At 32.7% G+C, this 20758-nt stretch overlaps 1 protein-coding gene across 2 annotated transcripts in view; it reads left to right on the top strand.

The window, feature by feature from the left end:
• The window catches only part of SEMA3C (semaphorin 3C), a 170494-nt gene that overhangs the window by 87711 nt on the left and 62025 nt on the right, over window positions 1-20758 (top strand). For both annotated transcript variants that reach the window (XM_040644318.1, XM_008686182.2), the window contains exons 5-9: window positions 4988-5107; window positions 11718-11808; window positions 15407-15526; window positions 16921-17063; window positions 18987-19101. In XM_040644318.1, coding sequence (XP_040500252.1) covers window positions 4988-5107; window positions 11718-11808; window positions 15407-15526; window positions 16921-17063; window positions 18987-19101 — 589 coding nt within the window. The remainder of the gene's footprint in view (window positions 1-4987; window positions 5108-11717; window positions 11809-15406; window positions 15527-16920; window positions 17064-18986; window positions 19102-20758) is intronic.

A 20758-nucleotide genomic window follows, 5' to 3' on the forward strand; every position in this document is an offset into this window, starting at 1 on the left:
GAAATACTGGGTAGTGTTGTTATTCTCTGTGCTCAGATCTGTTGTATCTAGGAACTTAATAAAGTTAAACAAGATCTGAAAAAATTCAAAGCAAGCATGGGAATCTGTTCCAAGTGATTGTCAGAAGTTGGGGGTAGGACACGGTAGATGGTGAGTTTATTAATGCCTTTAAATTAATACTATTCGTAGTAAATTCATATTGCACATATTTTAGAAGTTCATTTTGGTTAAATTAAAATATTTTGATTTTAAATATTGTATGAGTCATCTACTTAAGCAAAACATAAACTAGCGACAGTTAAAATCCATACTGCTATAGCAATTGAAAGAAAATATACAGCATGGACTCAAGTGTCTCATTTCTTTAGATTTTTTTAACATACCAAATTTTAATTAAAGTTAGAAAAAATAACACTTATAAGAAAATAATTCAATATAAACAAAAACTGATCCCAGTAATCATATATCATAATAAACTAATGTTTATAAAGAAAATATATTATCATGGTGGGAATATAGCTAATTTTCTGCCTGGCTAAAGAGACTATAACCTGCCTCCCATTTCCCTCTCTACCCCTCTGTATTCACATTCCTCCATGCTCCATTTATTTCTAAATGTTATTATTTTATTCATACTCTAAATAAATTGAGCTTAAACAGTAGCACATGCTGTCAAGCATATCCAAGGAGATAGGGCATAATGAATGCACTAAGTAAATACTGTAAGAGATTATTGGAAAATTAAGCAGGATTACATATATTTAGACATATGTGCATTACATGCACACAATGTCAAACTTTATTTATTAATTGAGGAATATCAGTTTCCCTATTTATGTGACCAAAGGATCCCTAATTCCTGGAAAATGTATTTTCTTTAGAAATACATTTATTAAAATACCTTGATTTTTTGCCCACACCAAAGAAGTGTAGGCCAAGAAGAAAAGAATAAGAGGGACTTTTTCCCCCATTGCATAGTCTGGGCCGTGAAGAGTCAATATTTTCAAAGCTTTATGTATCTGTGCTCCAAGACATATTTTCAAAAACATCTATGTTAAAAATTACATAACAAATACATGTTCAGTACAGAAATCTTTGGAGACCTAGAAAAGCATGTAAAAAGCAACAGAAAGCAATCTCTTCTGAGCTCTTTGACCCTAGAGACTTAACCTCTCCATGCCTCAGTTTCCTTCTCTGCATAATGGGCATTCTCATAATACCTTCCTTATTGGATTGTTATGAGGATTAATGAGTTAATATTTGAAGAGAGCTTAGAACAGTACATAGCACATGGTAAGTGGTATATTACTATTAAGTAAATAAAATAAATTCCACTACCCAAATGTAATCACTTAAAAATTGGGTGTATATTTTTGCAGCACTTTATTGTTTGAAATTTATAGATATAAATAAAATGGTATTATATTCTGCAGAATGTTAACAGCTTGATTTTTCGTTTAGCATTATACCAGGAAACAGGTTTAAAAACTAAGCAATTAAAAAAAAATCCACAGCATTTAACTTCACTGAAGGCTCATTCTTCAAACCTTTCATAGATGTCTGCTATGGTCAGGACCTGTAATAAGCTCTGTTCAGGACAAATGCCCTGTCCACTTCACCAGGTTTTTTCTGACAATTGAAATAAAAAATACATATGAAAGAATCCAATATCTGACACTGTGCGTATTTATTATGTGCCAATCACGATTCCAAGTGCTTTATTAGTATATTGCTCACAACAAATGTTATCATCACAATTTACAGGTAAAAAGATTGAATCACAGAGAGGCTAAGTAAATGTCTCAAGTTCAAACAGCTACTGAAAGATAAAGCTAGAGTTTGAACCCAGGTCAGTTGGCTCTGAGATTTGTACAGTGAAATCCACCATCTACTGCCCATGTGAAGATTATGGCATGATGACAGACCAACTCTAATTGCCACACTGGTTTCATCACACAGTAATTCACTCTCCCCTCTAGGCACTGCTTCCCGAGTAAATCCTGCTCTGTCATGCCTCCATTAGTTTGTTCATGTTCTTTTTTTTCTGTTGGAAAGCTCTTTCCTTATGCTTTTGCCTGTCAAACTATCCAGCTTATTCTTCAAGTTCCAGCTCCAATGACACCCCCTTTCAAACCCTTACACCCAGGTCAGCATTATTCTGTCTTCTCTCCTCCTATAGCACATTTTTTTAAAATATAACTCTATTATAGTATCTACACAGCCTCATGTATTATGGTTTCCTTCCTCTGAAAGGAGAAATTGAATCTATTCATTTCACGGTTTTTGGCACCATATACAGTGTTTACATAGAACGAGTTCAGTAAATATGTGCTGGATAGCATTAATATGATTGCTATGGTCTAAATCAGAAATAATGTGGACAAAAACTATGGAAACAGAAAGGACCTAGAAAATGATTTTCAATAATTAACTGATTTGTTTTTCCTTTGTGTTTTTCTCTGTGGGGAAGTTTGGAGGGGCACACTGTGCATCATCAGGTAGTCTGGGAATCTGTCTCACGGTTAATCCACCACTTTCTTTAGAAAAAGTGGATGGTGGAGGGTAGACATGGTTCAAGACCCAGCTCAGTTACTTATTAACTAGAGCACTTCATTTAACCTCTTTGGGACTCAATTTCCTCATCACTAAAATGGGACTAATACTTTAATTGGAACATTGCTCTGAGGATTAAAAAGACTTAACATCAAAGGATTAAGAGCTCTGTAAACATTAATAACTTGGAGAAACTCTCCTCAACCCACTGTGGATTCCTCACCCAATGACAAATTGTAAAGTGATTAAAAGTATAAGATTCAATGTTAGACACATTTGTGCTTGAAAATCTGTTTTACCTGTTTCGAGCTCAATGACCTCAACCAAATTAACTAAAAAAACTCTAAGCTCTATTTTTCTGAAAGGAGTTGACTTGTACTAAACTGAATGAATGTGAAGTGCCCAAGTGGCATAAGAACATTCAATAAATATGAGCTATAAAGGTGAAAAATCAAACCTCCTGGGAAGTAAAACAGGTTAAATATGTAAAATGATCATTCCAAAGTCTAGCACATAATAAATTCCCAACAAATATTGACCATGATAAGTAGATATAAAATAGAGAGAGAGATAGAAACATATACATGAAACAAGTATAATCTGTATTTGAAATATAGAACATATTAATGATGTCTTTTTTTTTTACCAATACCAGTAATTCATGACAGTAAACTGTCTACAAAACTCAAGACGACATATAATCTATTATTAATAGAATTCAATTCATGTCTTACATAGGCAAATAGCATATACAGAATCCCAGAATGACTAAACTTGGATGTGAAAAAAATAAACACAAGTCTTATTGCTTACAGATAACCTTAACATAGACATAGTATATAAACACCATATTTCATCTATTCTTTTTCTACAGAGAAACACGTTATCTTATGTCATCAATTTCTAGGTATCTCTATAAACAGGTGTCAAGATACAGTGATACTATATATTTAACAAAAATTCTTGACGTCTTAAAATAAAAATAAAGTATATAGTCTGGTCTGTAAGGATTAATTTCTTTAACAGTAGAGCTAATGATTGATTATTTCGTAATAAAATCCATAATAGAAGCATGTATAAAATTACTACATATAAAAATAAGCATATATTCACTGGCAAGTAATAATATAAAATAATATAATGAGAAAATATAAAATAATATTGACTTTAAATCAAATTTAATTTCTACTAAAAAATTTTAACTTCTACTTTAATAGAACTGGTTGTTTTTTACTTTCCTAATAATATAAATAATAAATGTGCTTATAAAAAATTAGTAATATGGTACCAAGAAGAGTAAAAAAAAAAAAGAAAAAATATATGCTGTCTGACACCCATGGGAAAACCACTGTTACCTTTTAATATATTTATTTATAAAAAAAATTTGTCCTTATACTATCATTTTATTTATCTTTTATTTTTTTAAAGCTTTTATTTATTTATTTGAGGGAGAAATAGAGAGAGAGTACAAGCAGGGGGAGTGGCAGGCAGAGGGAGAAGCAGGCTTCCCGCTGAGCAGGGAGCCCGATGCCCGGCTCGATCTCAAGACCTTGAGATCATGACCTGAGCCAAACTCAGACCCTTAACCAACCGAGCCTCTTAGGCACCTCTATAACATCATTTTTATGATGTTCTTTGTGAAAAAAATGACTAAAGAAAACAACATTCAATCTCAAGCCTGCTTAATTTGTACTTAGCAAGGGATAGGGAGTTTAGCAATATACAACATGCAATGATTAGTTCAGTGACAGAGATCTACCTTTGGTGCTGACCAAGTTTATATATTTCTGCAAGGTCAGAGTCAACTTATAATTACAATAATATTTTGCATATCATTGAGTGAACAAATGACAACTTTTCCAATGGTGGGGCTAGGAGCAGGTGAAAAAGAAAACTGGGAAAGCAAGTATTTTAGGGGACGAAGGCCAGAGAGGTAGTGATTGCATCACAGTGCTAGCATGTGTTTACAGTCTGCTTTATTCACCCACTGTAAAAGCCAATAATAGTGTTTGCCATTGTGTAGTAATGTTGATATGGACCTTGTATAAGCCCAGCTTCGTTCGAAATATGTTTATATAACGTCTGTGTGCGTGCGCGTGTGTAACGTTTTGAGGAACATTTGAGGAAACAATTTGGTGTACTTCTCCATTTTCTCAAATAGAGTAAGTTCATGAAGTGTCAGAACATAAAAACTTACACAGTATAGAAAATATTGAACTATGAGAAAGACGTGCCATTTTACTCATTATCCAAGTTGAACTACCTTCTTCCTGAAGTAAACCAGTAGAATAAACCCTGTTATTCTCTTGCTATCTCCTAACAACAATAAAAAAGTGAGAGCAGAAGGGAAAATATATAGTGGACTATGACAGTACTACTTAGAAATAGCAATAAAAGTAACTATTACTAACTACTTATCCATCTGTTCTTTCAGCATGGCTGTGGGAACTTCGTCCGTGTAATTCAGGCTTTCAACCGCACTCACCTGTATGTTTGTGGGAGTGGTGCTTTCAGCCCCGTGTGTACTTATTTGAATAGAGGGAGGAGATCAGAGGTAAGTGTAACAATTTTTCATTGTTAGTTTTGGTGTTAGTGTCAAAGATTTCTTAAAACTGTTTTTGAATCTAAAAAGTTGTAATCGATAACCATTAAAAAGGTTCAAGCCCTTTTAACTCAAAATATATTTCATTTGGTTACTGTCTCCCGAGTTAAAGTGTAGCTGTTGCCTTCAACTAAATACATACATATTTCTGAATAAAAAAGCTGCAAAAGATAAAGAAAAATGATGTAATTTTGTAATTATTTAGAAAAGAAGGTATTGATACTATTTGCTCCAAGTTATAGAAATGTTGTATAACATCACTTTCTTAAAGCTGTTTTAAGTACTTTCTTATTTAACTTTCAAATTTGGTAAACTTTTATGAGATACCTGTAAGTGATATATAAAGCAGGATGCCAGGTGCCTTTGCTGAAAAGAACCTTCTATAATTAATAGACCATACTTTAATTTTAGATCAACATTAGTCTACAAAAGACTTTCCTACCTTTATTCTTATATTAGTTAAAATGATTTGGGGTTCTGTGCACAAATGCACTTGCGGAACACTAAGTATATGCCTAATATGTGTAGACAAATACTAGGTTGGTTGAACTTCACCAATGATATTTAAAACCGTGTTTATCTCAGTTTACAGTTATTGACTAAGGAAAGTATGCATTAGACCAAAAGGGTTTTTCCTCCTTCCTTAAATCGAACATGTTGTCTTACTAAATAGTAGCATTTTAAAAACATAATTATTTCAAATTATCTTGCTTTTTTTCCTTATAAGACTTAAATCTAGAATGTCCAGTTCTTAAATAATGTCTTAATTCAATTTTAGAGATTAGAACTGAAAAAAGATTAAATATTGCTACTGATATACCTTATTAAGTTTATTTTCCTTTAACAGAGATTAATGTACTCTAGTACAAATATAATTGAACAATGAGTCTCTTTATATTACTTTATTATTATTTTTTTCAGACGTAATTTATACACGTCTGAAGATACACATATCTTTTGGTAAACAAAAAGTCATTTAAAAATAGCTGAGTAATTATAAGTTGACCCCAAAATGAGGCATTTCCAAGTGGTTCAAGATGATATGAAATATTCCAATTCTTAAAGAAAAGTAAAGCTATGCTTCTTGGAAGACTACAGTTGGCTGCATTGAGCTTGTCATTAGAACCACATGCCTGTGATCAATTGATTAAATAAACTACTGCCCCAGACGTCTGCAATCTGTCAGACACTCCACTGAAGGCTGTGCAGTCACTGTATAGGCCAACAATAGCATAGCAGTTTTCAGAGCACAGATTTCAAATAAAATCATTTTCCCATGTACAAATTGCCCACTATGCACTTCGAGGCTTAATTGGAAAGTCGGTCCAAAAAATAATCTCCTTTGGAAAACCAGCATGGAATAAAATTTAATCACTTTACTAAATATGAACTACTTTAGTCTCACTTCAAAAGATATATTTCAAAGGGGAAACATTTCCATTAATTAATCTCTTTAAATAATATATGAACATCTTAAGAGCCAATTTAAGTATGAAAAGTGTTATGAATTTTAAGCTTTGTGTATAGTCAATTCAAATCAAAGGGTTTCACCATAACATCATTTTTTATATATCTATAGTATATAAATAATAACATAAATAAAGAAGCATAATCTATCAAGCATCTACTGTATTCGTTTTCTTTAGTTTAGGATAAAAGATCCGTGAGCGTAAAATGACTGCACGATACAGAGAGTTGTATTTTGGGAGAATTTTCCTTCTTATGCGTTACTAATGTTGTATTTTGTAATGACCAGAGGTAGTACTTACTGGTAACACCATGTGCTGGTACTAAGATATGGCCTTTTTCCTGTATTTCGAACCAGTTTGAGAGTGAACCAAATTAGGGTGGCTTTATCATTACTTATTTCATTTTATTTCTGAGACACTATCTACCACCTTCTATCTGCCTTGGTTCATTGGTTCTCAGAGGATATTTTATGAGCCTCGTTCACATTTGGAACATCACACACTTTCATTATATCCTCTGAGTCTTCCATTATTCTGTGAGGCTGAGTCAGAGCTTTTCCAGACCATTTTAATGGTGCCCATCCAAAGAGCCTACAAATCCTTGCTATATCAATTCCTAACCATGGTACTTCTCTTCTGTCCACTGCCTTAATTTTCTGTCTTCTGTTCCTAAAAAAAGATAAAGCAACACAAGTATATAGTGACTTGAAATAATGAATAAAACACTAATTTAAAAACTATAATTGGTTAATTTTGCAGCACATTCTTAGAATATTACTATATCTCATTTATGGTTGATTTTATGATGTCTCCATACATTTGTTCCAGCAGTTGAATACCATTTAAGCCCCTGACTCTGTCAGTCATCAAGCAGATAACCTTACCTTTGAATGACCAAGAACATCATAGGCATTCCAGTTATTCCCCATGCATTTTGAAGTAAATTAGTCACCAAACTTTTCTGCTTATGCATCTTTCCGTAGCTTTCCTCTTGTTAGAAGAAAAGTTGTGCATTTTCTTTATCAGGAAAGTTCTTTGATCAGTAACCTTCATTATTCTGTTTTATATCTTTGTTTTCTTTCTCCTGCATTTTCTTTTTTCCTGTTTTAAAATAGGATGCTTCTTTTTCTTAAAATCGTTATCTCAGATCTGTGACTTTTTTCAACTCTTTTTCTTTTTCTCTCTTTTACTTTTCACAGAACTTCTCAGATTAGTAGGCTGTATTTTCAACTTTTATATTCCTGTTTTTGTGTCATTATTAAACCTTTCTGATCTGACTTTCATTACCACCCATAAACTAAAACTATTTCCTAATGACCAAGATTCCTCAGTGATCAAATTGACTCCCCTAACCAGCATCCTTTCTCCTAGGCTGATCTATAACATGTTGGTCATACCCTCTATTTTTCAATGCCATTATTGGCATCTGTATCATGGAACATTTTGCTATGCCTTCTTTTCTAATTTTTCACCACCTACTCTCTTTCTGGTCTTACTTGTTTCTCTCATTGATCCAATCTACAAATATGTATTTATTTAATGAGAATAATGGCAGAAACAAAATCATGTCAGAACTTGTAAGCTACCTTTAAGATGTTGGTCTTTATCCTGTGTCAAAGGAGAAGCAACTGTAATGATCCTAAGCAGAAAATGGCATGGAAAGCATTGTGTTGTCACTTCTGTGTTACGTTACAAATGATTTGGGGGGGAGGGGATGAGAGGGCTATAGTGGCATCAGTCAGAGTGGATATACTAGGCCAAGAAAGAAATTATTTTAATACGCCAAGAAAGAAAGCAAGTGGCAATGAAGACAGAGAAATAGACATGAAGTTGAGAATAGTATAGTTGATATTAGTGGTTTTGGCTATATAAAAGGAAATTTACAGTGATATAGATATTGATATTTTTGCTGCTTGTTTTTTATTTTTCCCCTTTTCAGTTATATATCTCATGAACTGAGATGAGAAACAACAAAGAGAATCATGTTTGAGATTAAAATTTTAAGCCTGGGCTTAAGTTTGGATTGTATTGAAAGATCCAAGTAGAAATATCAAGTAGGCAGTTGAATATACAGTTGGCTATATAAATGTTTGAGTCATTGTTTTATAAGAGTAACTGAAACCCAAGCAATGCATGTGTTTAATCACGCAGAGAGGGTATAGTGTGGAAAGAGAAGACTGAGTATGGTTGGGACTTGAAGGTCTCTTAATTTAATGGCAAGGTGGAAGAAAAGGGACATTAGAACATGACTAAGAAGAAACAGCCAGGAAAGAAGAAACCCCCAAGTAGGGGGAAGAAACAAATTTTTTTTTTCATTCTGGTAGTAAAAATAAGTCTTTTAAAAAATATGGAAATGGGCAACAATTTCAAATATCATTGAGAATCAAAGTAAAATGAAGTCTAAAAAATAAACACTGAATTGTGTAGTGTGGTTGCCATTAAGATATAACACAGGGTTTCAATAGAACAATTGAGGTTGAATGCCCAATTGAAATGGATTGAGAAGAAAATGAGAAGTCACGAAATGGTGATGAGTATATGTAATTCTTTAAGAAATGTGATTCTCAAGGAGAGTAATGTGTAGGAGCTGAACGGGTTGTTTAAATGATGATATAAAGATTCCAGTTAATAAGATCTAAGACAGGGGGGCAGATAATGAAAAGTATAAGTTTCCTAAGAAGACTGGGTACAATGAGATCCAAAACATTGGTGAAATGATTGGCCTCGAAGTAAGAGAAAGAGTTCCTCTCATGTGCTAGTGGATGTATTAGTGTATATTCATTTGAGTTTCGTAGTGAGAAGTTGAAGATGTCTCATTTTAAGGTTTCACTTATTCTGCAATCACATGATCAATTATTTGTTAATCATATGAGCCAAGAACAAGTTAGATGCTTTGATTATAATGACAATGGTTTGAAATTATTAATGGAAGAACCATTTGATAAGATTATCCTTGAAAGCAGTACAGAGATCCATTTTGTGTTGGTGATCACAAATCTATATTATGTTGAATTTAACTTGTTGGGTCACCCTCTGCAAAATGCTTATATGTTTGGACACAAATATGGAGAATGTATAGATAGACATGCCCTTCTGGGCTGTGGTATCAATGAAAAAAATCACAGATTCAAGGAACTTAATGTTTTTGCAAAAAATTAGTGGAACCAAACAGCACAACAAAGAAAGTCAAAAAGAGAGAAGGCTGATGAAGTGGGTTCCTATGAGATGAAGTTGGAGAATTATTGCTGCATGCTTGAATTTGTGATTATTCAGGTAGAAAACACTCTTCTTGGTGACAAGATCTAGACTCTAATTGTGTGAGAAAGGATGCTGTACAATGGTAGTTCAGTGGAGAGCAGGTGGTACCTAAGCAGTTTCATCAATTCCTGCAGTGCCAACTCTCACTTTTTAAATAAAATATGCATACATCTCTGGCAAAACAATCACAAATGGCCTTACTAAATTTTGTTGTTTTTCCTCAATTATTTATTTAGTTTAGTCATTGTATAAATACTGATGTTTTGGAAAGCAAACACAGTGAGGAGGCAGGAGACTGAATTTTAATTTTATTTTTGTCTTTTTTTTTTGCTACATGATCTTGGGCAAGTTATATTTTCCTCATCTGAAGAGTTAATTCACTGAAGAGGATCATTTTGTAAGACCTTTCCAGGCTAGAGAACTGTGATTCTTTTTAAGTTCTGTGAGTCCCTATCATCTCAGGGATGTCCTGCTGACACATCAAACTCAGCGTAGCGAAAATGAAATAGTTTTATTTTCTTTAAGGAGTCAAAACTTCAGAAGCATCTTTGTTTTCTTCATCTTCCTTAACTACATCCGATTTGTAATTGATTGCCAAGCTCTGTTGATTTGTACTTTACAACTTCTCTTGCATCTTTACTGCTCTTACTATGATCCCTGAGATCCTAGCATGTCAGATTATTATTACCTAATTCCTGATCTATTGCAATTGAAAGCAAATCTATTTCTTCAATCTAGTGTCTATTTTTAAAACTGCCATTCTCAATCTTCTTAGAACACCAAGGTAAGGCCCAATCTCCTTAAAGCAATGTTTTGATCCTTTCATTTCCATACTCAAAAAATATAGAGCCTGAATTTCTCTCAGGGAAATTTTGAAAAATCTTTAGCTTGATAATTAAGAACCTCCATCATCTAATGCAACCTACAAAAATGAAAAATTTTGTCTTTGAATTTTAATAGTAGCTTTTGCTAACTTTATTTAAGAAAAAAGGAAATATACCAACAAAATATTCCCTTTCCATTAGGCTACACTGACCATCATATTTCAAATTGAATCATTGCCTCCAATCCCTGGGTTTCCCAAGTTCCATTCTCTGATTAATTTTTCTCCTGACCACTGAGCACCATCTAGCGTATTCTACATTGTCTGTATTTATGCTTTTTATATTTATATTCTCCTACATTATATTATAAATTACTTGAGGATAAAGATTTTTGTCTATCTTATTTACTGTATTCCTAAGATTTTGTTGGTACCTGGCATATAGGAAGTGCTTGATAAATTTTTGTTAAATAAATAAATGAATGAATGAGTAAAAAGCATTTTTATCTACATTATTAATTCAACTTTGTTAAATCTAGCATAATGCTTATATAACAAAACTAAGTGGTAATATAAATTTTATATTTTATAAATGTCTTGATTATTTTGGAAATAATATAATCCTTGTATACATTGTTCCTCTGTGGACAATTTTCTTCTTTTGGCCAATTTTCAACATATCTATCTCAGGTTTACAATGATCCCTGATTCCCATGTGATTTTTGCTGATACTGATTTTTTTTTTCTGGTATGGATTTGAGAACTTATTGGATCAGCTTTATGGGGACAGTAGTAGGATGAGAACTTTGACCTGCTGAACTTTTCTTATAAGTTACAGATGTTTTCTTCATATAGGCCAAGAAAGTCTTAATAAAGTAAATTGAGAAGGCATAAGGAAACAAATGGAACGCATGTTATTTGTGATGATGCTTTGTTTTACTAAAGAACAAATTGGTTAACTAAATATAAAGTTATTTACTATAGCTGTATTTTTATTTTATCTATAATAAAGGACCAAGTTTTTGTGATTGACTCCAAGTGTGAATCTGGAAAAGGACGCTGCTCCTTCAACCCCAATGTGAACACAGTGTCTGTTATGATCAGTAAGTGGAAAATAAAAGAGGGAGAGCGAAATACAAAATAAAAAGGAAATTAAAGAAACTAAATTCATGACACAGTATACCCATCGAGATAGTAGCATGAATGATCGCCCATGAATGAAGTAACAGAAAGTTGTGAGTTGAGAAATTGTAGTTTCTCAGTTGCAAGTATTTGTGATTAAATGATAAACATGTATTTTTTTCATTCACTATGATGATGCTGTCATTTCTAGAGCAAGTCAACCATTTACAAAAAAAGTGTGTGTTCATATACATGTAATGATATATATTATTAAGTAATTTTCAATATTTTCTGTAGTTTTTCTAGTATTAAATATATGCATTTTCCTCATATTTTAGTAGTACTTTACAAATGATTAAAATGGTATTTCTTTCAAATGAAAGAATAACAAAATGCATGTGTACATCATTGGGACCAAAAATTAGAAAACTCTGAAATTACAAAATACTCAATTATGTCTGATGCAGAAACTTTTCAGATAAGCTTCTGAATACTATTTAATAAATGCAGTGTCTTGGAAAGTCTTTCCACTAGGAAGAAAACTGTGTTCACCTATTGAAATGATATGATATATATATATATACATATATATATATAAAATACTAGCTAAATATATAGATTTCACTTATTTCAAGTTAAATGCTACGAAAATAAACTTCAAAGATCTGTGAACACATCAAATATCATTTAGAACAAAAAAGGTTTAAAACAGGACATTATAAATTTTCCTGGTAAACTGTGATAAGTCATTTAATATTTTTGTCCTTAGAGAATTGGATTTGTTTACAAAATTTGTTAGTTATAGACTTTCCTTTTTAAGGATTTGAGACTTCAATTTCTGTTCTTACATTCTTTTTTTAAGATTTTATTTATTTATTTATTTATTTATTTATTTATTTATTTGAGAGAGAGCGAGAGAGAGCGCAAGCAGAGGAGCAGAAGGAGAGGGACAAGCGGACTCTGTGCTGAGTACACCCTGAGATCATGACCTGAGCCAAAATTAAGAGTTAGAAGCCACCCTGGCGCCCTTATCTTTTAATATTTTGATTAACGTTAGAACTTAAATTATCAAAGAGTCATTAAACTATTTGCTTACCTTAAAAACTGAAACAAAAAGGAGGAATATGCTTAGTAGCTTGTGTTTGTCATTTTATTTGTTCTACTGATTATCCCTCTAAAATTATCTCCAATATTGCACAGTAAATTTGTGTAGTCATCTCACTTTGCCTTATGGGGCTTGATCATTTTCTGTTCTATTGCAAGGCACTAAATAACACAGATTGTTTAAAGTATTTCTGTATATTAAAGTACCAAGAAACATCGAGAACTGAAGAATTCCAGATTTTATAATATAGTTGTTGCATAAGCCAGTGTTCAAATTCAGTGGTTTGTTTTTTGTTTTGTGTTTTTTGTTTTTGTTTTTTTTTTTTGCTGTTTTTCATGTCGTTGTAGCACAGGAGGAAGTTAGATGATCTCTCTTAAAGAACCTATCAATAGCCTCATGGAGTTTTTCAGTGGAAGTAAAATGGAAAGCAAAGGATTTTTGGATAAAAGTTAAAAGGCACAGTTAGTTTATCTTTGCATAAACCAACACAGATATTCTGAAAAAAACATCCCTACTCAGAATTCTTTTTAAAATGATATTAATTATTTCTTTTACAAAATAAAGCAGAAACTTCATTATTCTTAACTTGCTATTAAAATTAATAATAGGGGCGCCTGGGTGGCTCAGTAAGTTGAATGTCTGCCTTTGGCTCAGGTCAAGATCCCAGTGTCCTGGGATGGAGCTGGAATTGGGCTCCCTGCTCAGGAGGAAGTCTGCTTCTCCCTCCCCATCCTCGTGCACTCTCTCTCTCTCTCTCTCTCTTTCTCTCCCTCTCAAACAAATAAAATCTTCTAAAAAATTAAAAAATAAAATGAGTAAGAATTGAAGACAGGATATGAAGCCAATTAGGCAGGTAGGCTCTTATAATAGTTGGAGACATAGCTAATAAGGTGGTGTGCAGTAGGATTAGAATCAGCCCTCTATCCCATACACCGTCCTCTGAGTGTCCTTTTTCCTTTTCTACTTGGAAACAGTTACGATAATTGACATCTGTGCTAATCAATCTATTGAATAGCAGGAATTTATAACCCACCATTTTGGGCATAATCCGGTATAGTAAAAATGTGAAATAATTAATTACAAAGTTATCTTAATTTAACAACCATGGTTTCTACCGAATACTTGTGTAGATGCTTCACAAATGTTCACAGAATTTTTAAAAAGCTAAGTTGCTCAAAATGCTTTCATGAACATTTGTTATCTTCCTATAATCTGTTCCCCTGGGCTTCAGACCACTACTAGGAAGCAGGACTGGGCAGCACAATGCCTGCCGTACCCACTTCCTAACTGGTGGGGTCCAGTTCATGATCTGGTGAGCACGTATTAAAAACGTTTCATTCTCCATTCTATCCTGGGTTAACTGGTATTGCTTAGTACTAAGCAGTGAGTTTGGCATGCTTCAAAATGTTCCAGTCCTGCCAAAATGACCATGATCTGAAGATAGCCAGGGGAGTAATTCTAGAATATCACTCAGAGAAAAAAGCTACACAGTGGTTCAGTGGGTCAGACTTGATACATCTTATTCTTTTTTAAATAGACATTTAACTACATTTTTTATTCAAGGGTCACACATACCAATTCAATGCTTACTGTCCTTACTAGGGTAGAAATTAATACAGACTTAACAAATAAGCCCAATGTCTAATGTTATGCAAATACAGATTAAAATATCTGATTTTGCCATTAGTGATGATAATTTAATTTTAAGATATATTTTCTTTCTTATCTCTACATTCTGTTTTTTATGGCTTAATATGTTAAACTACATGTGGCTTATTAACATAATAGTATGTTTTTGGTATAATGTTAATAATATATTGTGCATTACAATTGAAAAAGTAGCACTTTATTTACCTTATAGAAAACTTCTAGCACTAAAAATTAAAACATACTTTTAATGATAAAATAACTTTATCGTTGATAGTATTTTGACAATAAGAACTAATATTTTCAATCTATTTTGTGAAATCATGGAATTTTTAATACATGGTAAAAAATTTTGAGATCATAAGCCAATTCCCATATTTTACAGATGAGAAGATATTCAGGGTACTAAATGACTTAGCCCTATTTCCCACTTGGTTAATTCCTGCCAAAATTAGAAACTGAGTGTTCTCTTAACAGTATTTTTTACCTATTAAAAGAAAGTAATAATTAAGCCGCTTTGTTATCTTTTACACATATATTATTTCTGTCATTTTTGATACACAGTATATAAACTTAGGTTTTTAGTATAATTATAGGCAGAGGAATTTTTATTTCTGTGTAGAATAAAATTGTTTTGGTAATTATACAGGCAATAATGAGACCAGATTAAATTTAATCCAATTTTTTTCATTTAATGGACAATGGAAACCAACAATTATAAACACTCTGTAATGTGGGTGGTTACCTAATAAGTGAGTTCTTCTTGATTTTTAAAATAGCCTAAAAAAAATTTAAAATTGTGTTGACATTTTCTTACTTTTTCATAGATGAGGAGCTTTTCTCTGGAATGTATATAGATTTCATGGGCACAGATGCTGCTATTTTTCGAAGTTTAACCAAGAGGAATGCAGTCAGAACTGATCAACACAATTCCAAATGGCTAAGTGGTAAGAAACATTTTATGCATTTTGAGAATCATGTTTTAAACTAGTTCAATTCTATAATGAAGAAAGGTTAAAATGGTTAAAAAATCAGCTGTGGTGTAACAATTCTGTACTCTATGATTTTAAATATTTAGGATAAATAAATCATCAGAGTAGTCCATAGTTCATATTCTAACTCTTTAGTAACCATATACAATTATCATAAGATATATTAATAAATAAAAATGACAATGATATTTATTATATAGGTTCATATGCAAGAATCTTCTCCAGTTGTTTAATTGTAGCATATCATAATTAAATATGCTATTTATTCATTTAGTCTGCTTGAATATTTTAATGTCAAATCTAAAAATTTTCCTTAATTTGACAATTAGATATAATGACTAAGGTATTTTCAGGAACTCTTCCTATTTGTTTTATACTTAGATTCTTAAATTATAAAACTGGTGTATAGAATTTTTAATTATTTAGTACTTAACGGAAATTATAGGTATGATAACTTTATGATTATCACTATTCATTTGTTTCTAATTTGGGGTGGGATCACATGAAATTCACATTATGAAAGATGTTCATTTGACTTTAATGTACAATTTCAATCGGTTGCTGCTGTTTAAAAGAAGAAGTAACCGCTAAGATCTTTGTCATTTCTCCCTGGGCATGATTTCTAGCTGACCCTAAATTTGGCAGTTCACTTAACATCGCATAGTAAAGCATGAATCACCACAGTAAAGCATCTTCACTGATAGGCAAGCACAAGAAAGCATTGATTGTCCATTTACTCTTTCAATTTATGACTCCAGTACATCTGGAAATAGAGTATTCTAAAACTTGTTTTGTTCTTGAAATAAGGAATCCTTCTGTGTCTTCAAATGACCGCATTTTTTTCCTTGAAAAATTTCCCATTCATTTAATATGCTGTATTTTAAGAAAAACCGTTTTTCAGATCTTGGACTCCCAGATCCACATTCTGCTTCAATGAGTTTGAGTTTTTATGTACTAGATTGAAAACTATACTTTGAAAAACAAACTTTTTTCTTCTATAAAATGACAATTTGATTCCATGGGAAAAAACTGGTAGAAAAGCTTTTTAATTTTGTAGAGCTCATCAGTGCCCAAAGAATTTTTGCATTTACTGAACTTCTAGAATGTATTGCAGACAGGGGAAAAAATAGTTTAAGCTATTATGTTATAGATATATGTTGTTGCACTTGACATTGCAAATACAGTATGTTGTGTGAATACAATTACTGCTGTTAGACTGTGCCTATGAACATGGAGTTGTTCTTCTATACCAAAAATGGAGAAGCCGTATGCCTGTGGTCTACTTGGGTGAATGGTAGATGGAGTTCCATCTTGAGGATATATATATAGCTTTTGTATTTTTTTCCCAGAACCTATGTTTGTGGATGCACATGTCATCCCAGATGGCACAGATCCAAATGATGCTAAGGTGTACTTCTTCTTCAAAGAGAAACTGACTGACAATAGCAGAAGCACAAAACAGATTCATTCCATGATTGCTAGAATATGTCCTGTAAGTATTAATCTTGTCCTAATTTGAAGAAAGACACAAATTCAAATTAAATAAATATATTTTCTTTAGCCAATAATTTATTTTCCTACTTTTATCTACGGTTGCAGATTAATGAAATATTGAGAGGAGACATTTTAATTTAATGTTTATTCACATCAGTCATACGAGATAAAAAACCTTAATTAAGGGAAATATTGTGGTCATGGTTTTACACATATAAATGGTTTTGTTTAATTTTTGTTTTTTTTTATTATTATAATATTTTTTTATTATATTATGTTAGTCACCATACAGTACACCCCTGGTTTCTCATGGAAAGTTCGATGATTCATTAGTTGCGTATAACACCCAGTGCACCATGCAATACGTGCCCTCCTTACTACCCATCACCAGCCTATCCCATCCCCCCACTCCCCTCCCCTCTGAAGCCCTCAGTTTGTTTCTCAGAGTCCATAGTCTTTCATGCTTCATTCCCCCTTCTGATTACCCCCCCTTTCTTTATCCCTTTCTTCTCCTACCAATCTTCCTAGTTCTTATGTTCCATAGATGAGAGAAATCATATGATAATTGTCTTTCTCTGCTTGACTTATTTCACTTAGCATTATCTCATCCAGTGCTGTCCATGTTGCAGCAGATGTTGAGAAATCGTTCTTTTTGATAGCTGAGTAATAGTCCATTGTTTTTCCATTTAATGCATTTGCATTAGCTAAATTGTATGTTACAGAAAGAAACAGAACAATTGCTGTCAATAAAATACAGCAAAATGTCAATAAAGACAATTATTGAGAAACTGTCTACAACAGTGAAAAGAAATGGATTAGTAAAATACAGTCCTAATTAAAAACAGTAAAAAAAAAAAAAAGTTCTCGTGTATAAACAGTAAGTATATATAGCAACTCAGGAAAACTCATGATGCCCTCTCATAAGAGTTTTATATGTTTGCCCTGACGTACTTATGATTAGCATGCTTTGTGCAAAAGTGTTTCTTAAAGTGTTCAGTGTTTAAAATAGTTTCTTTTTAAATGTTACAATATTCCTCTGATTGTGGAGCTCATCTGCTTCTCAGTCATTTGGAACAAGGCAGTCAAACCTGCAGTAGGGATGAAAGGCTTCTGGACATACAGAAAAAAATTCAGTAGAGACTATTTGTGAATGATCCCAATGCCATTTTCCCTTCCCTGGCTGGAGAAATATATATATTAAAGCATCTGATTAGAAATACTCAGGATTAGGGGTGCCTTGGTGGCACAGCGGTTAAGCGTCTGCCTTCGGCTCAGGGCGTGATCCCGGCGTTGTGGGATCGAGCCCCACGTCAGGCTCCTCTGCTGTGAGCCTGCTTCTTCCTCTCCCACTCCCCCTGCTTGTGTTTCCTCTCTCGCTGGCTGTCTCTATCTCTGTCAGATAAATAAATAAAATCTTTAAAAAAAAAAAAAAAAGAAATACTCAGGATTAAATGATAAGACAGAGAAATGAAGGAGAGAAAATAGAACTATAGGAGACCACTTGGTGTAAGTATGAACCCACGTTCCTGACCACAGTAGAATTTGCAAGCTTCACTGTGTACAGTAATTTATGTTCATATTGAAGATAATGAGTTATTAAGGCAAATTAAATTATGTGTTCTCCATACATTTTCCAGATATTTTTATCATACACTGTTGAATTTAGAAATCTTTAGGGCATATATATATTGAAACATTTTCAATTAATACCATATTGTAGAAAATTAATAGTATAGCTGTGGCTATTTTATAAAATACTATAGATCTTAAATATTCATCTTTGCTGGTATGCACATGTAGTTAACATTTCCACCCTTCAGATTATAACAAATCCTCAAGTAATACAAATCTAAGCTGAATATTAAAATACCCTTTAATATTTATTTAAGCAATCTGAAGTGTGTTTTCAAAATGGTTTCAGAATGACACTGGGGGACTGCGTAGCCTTGTCAACAAGTGGACAACCTTCTTAAAAGCGAGGCTGGTGTGCTCTGTAACTGATGAAGACGGCCCAGAAACACACTTTGATGAATTAGGTACGTGGATGTGAGATTGAAAAATGTTTTTTGAAAAAGAGTTTGTAAAGTTTGTTTTAATAACCTCTCAGAAGAGGGTGTATTTTCCACAAATGTTTTTAGCATAAATAATCTGCCAATTTGAGTGAATGATCCGGATACTGTTCATGAATTTCCTTAAGTGTTTTTTAAATCTGTTTTGGCCCTGAGTGCACTACTGAAACATTTAGTTCATTGAATTCACTATGATATATGAGTGTGTGTGTGTGTGTGTAAGAGAGAGAGAGAGACAGAAAAAGAGGTACTTGCATAATTTACATATGAATAATGATATATTTGTGCTTATCTAAAAGAATATGATTTCATATGTATTTAAATTCTAATATTCTGATTTGAAATCAGTTTGTATGAGAATACAGCTATGTATTTTTACTATTAATAGTTAATGAGCAGAATCAAGGTTGGATGGGAAAGGTTAGTCCTCCTTGGTGAACCTGGGATTAAGTATTCTCGGCATGTGTGACATGAGGAGGTTTATACTTCCCAGGTCAAATAAGGACTAACAATCTGATTCCTTTCTACTAGGGAACAGTTCTCATTTTTAAATCATAATAACTTGATACACATCATAGTGTCATGTTTACTAAGTGCCATTTAGAAATGACTTTTATTTTGCTTTAATCCATTAAAATGTAAACTGCTGGCTATTCTCAGATTTTGAGGCAGGCGATGAGGTAAGCAATAAAAATGCATTACAATATAGAAAAATCTAGCAGTTCTAGCAATCATAGAAACTGGAGTAGGTAGTTGATCTCTTCAAAAGCCAGCCAGTGTGTTGATCATAGAAACAAAAGTTTTTGTATCAGCTTTTATAGAAGAAAGTTCCAAGTATGATTTTTGTGTTATAACATAGTTACACATTATTTCCCTCAAATTCTTTGCAAGTACGTTTATGTTTTAATGGCTTAAGATATTTCAGTCTTTCTTGTTTTTTTAGGGAAAGACAGGCATTTCAGCCTTTTGTTCACATATGGAAAGGCTGCTCGTTATTAATTTATTGCTTAAGAGGGCCTAAATTCATTGTGAATTTAAAATAAATACATCTTTCTTTGTATTTCCTAGCAAGAATCTTATTTGCAAAAATGTCACTAAATTCAGAATTTTCTTGTAACTGTAACAATTGATTATTAACTGGGGTTTCCTACCAGAAATCTACTTCCAGGTTCTATTATGTATTACTGAACCTCACTACCTGTACCTTTGTCTTTGCCTTAATATACTTCAAACTTTTTGTCATTAGGGGAATTATCAATTAAATGAAAATATCACTAGCAATTTTGACCATAAGCCAAAAAAGTCTTATTTTATATAAAGAAAAAAATCATGTTGAAAGAGTTTTCTTCCACATTCTAACGTCTAACCGTAGGTCAAAAAGAAATTGTTTATTTGTAAACCTTTTAAATTTAAAAAATAGTATATTATCATTAAAGGATATTTAGAAAATGCAGAAAAAAGGGATACCTTGGTGGCTCAGTCAGGTAAATGTCCAACTTGTGATTTTGTCTCAGGTCGTGATGTGACGGGTGGTGATTTCATGGGTTGTGAGATGCAGCCCCCATTGGGCTTCACGCTCAACGGGGAGTCTGCTTGAGATTCTTTCTCTCCTCCTTCTGCTCCT

The sequence above is a fragment of the Ursus maritimus genome, unplaced genomic scaffold (assembly GCF_017311325.1).
Source record: "Ursus maritimus isolate PB19 unplaced genomic scaffold, ASM1731132v1 scaffold_3, whole genome shotgun sequence".
Taxonomy (NCBI): domain Eukaryota; kingdom Metazoa; phylum Chordata; class Mammalia; order Carnivora; family Ursidae; genus Ursus; species Ursus maritimus.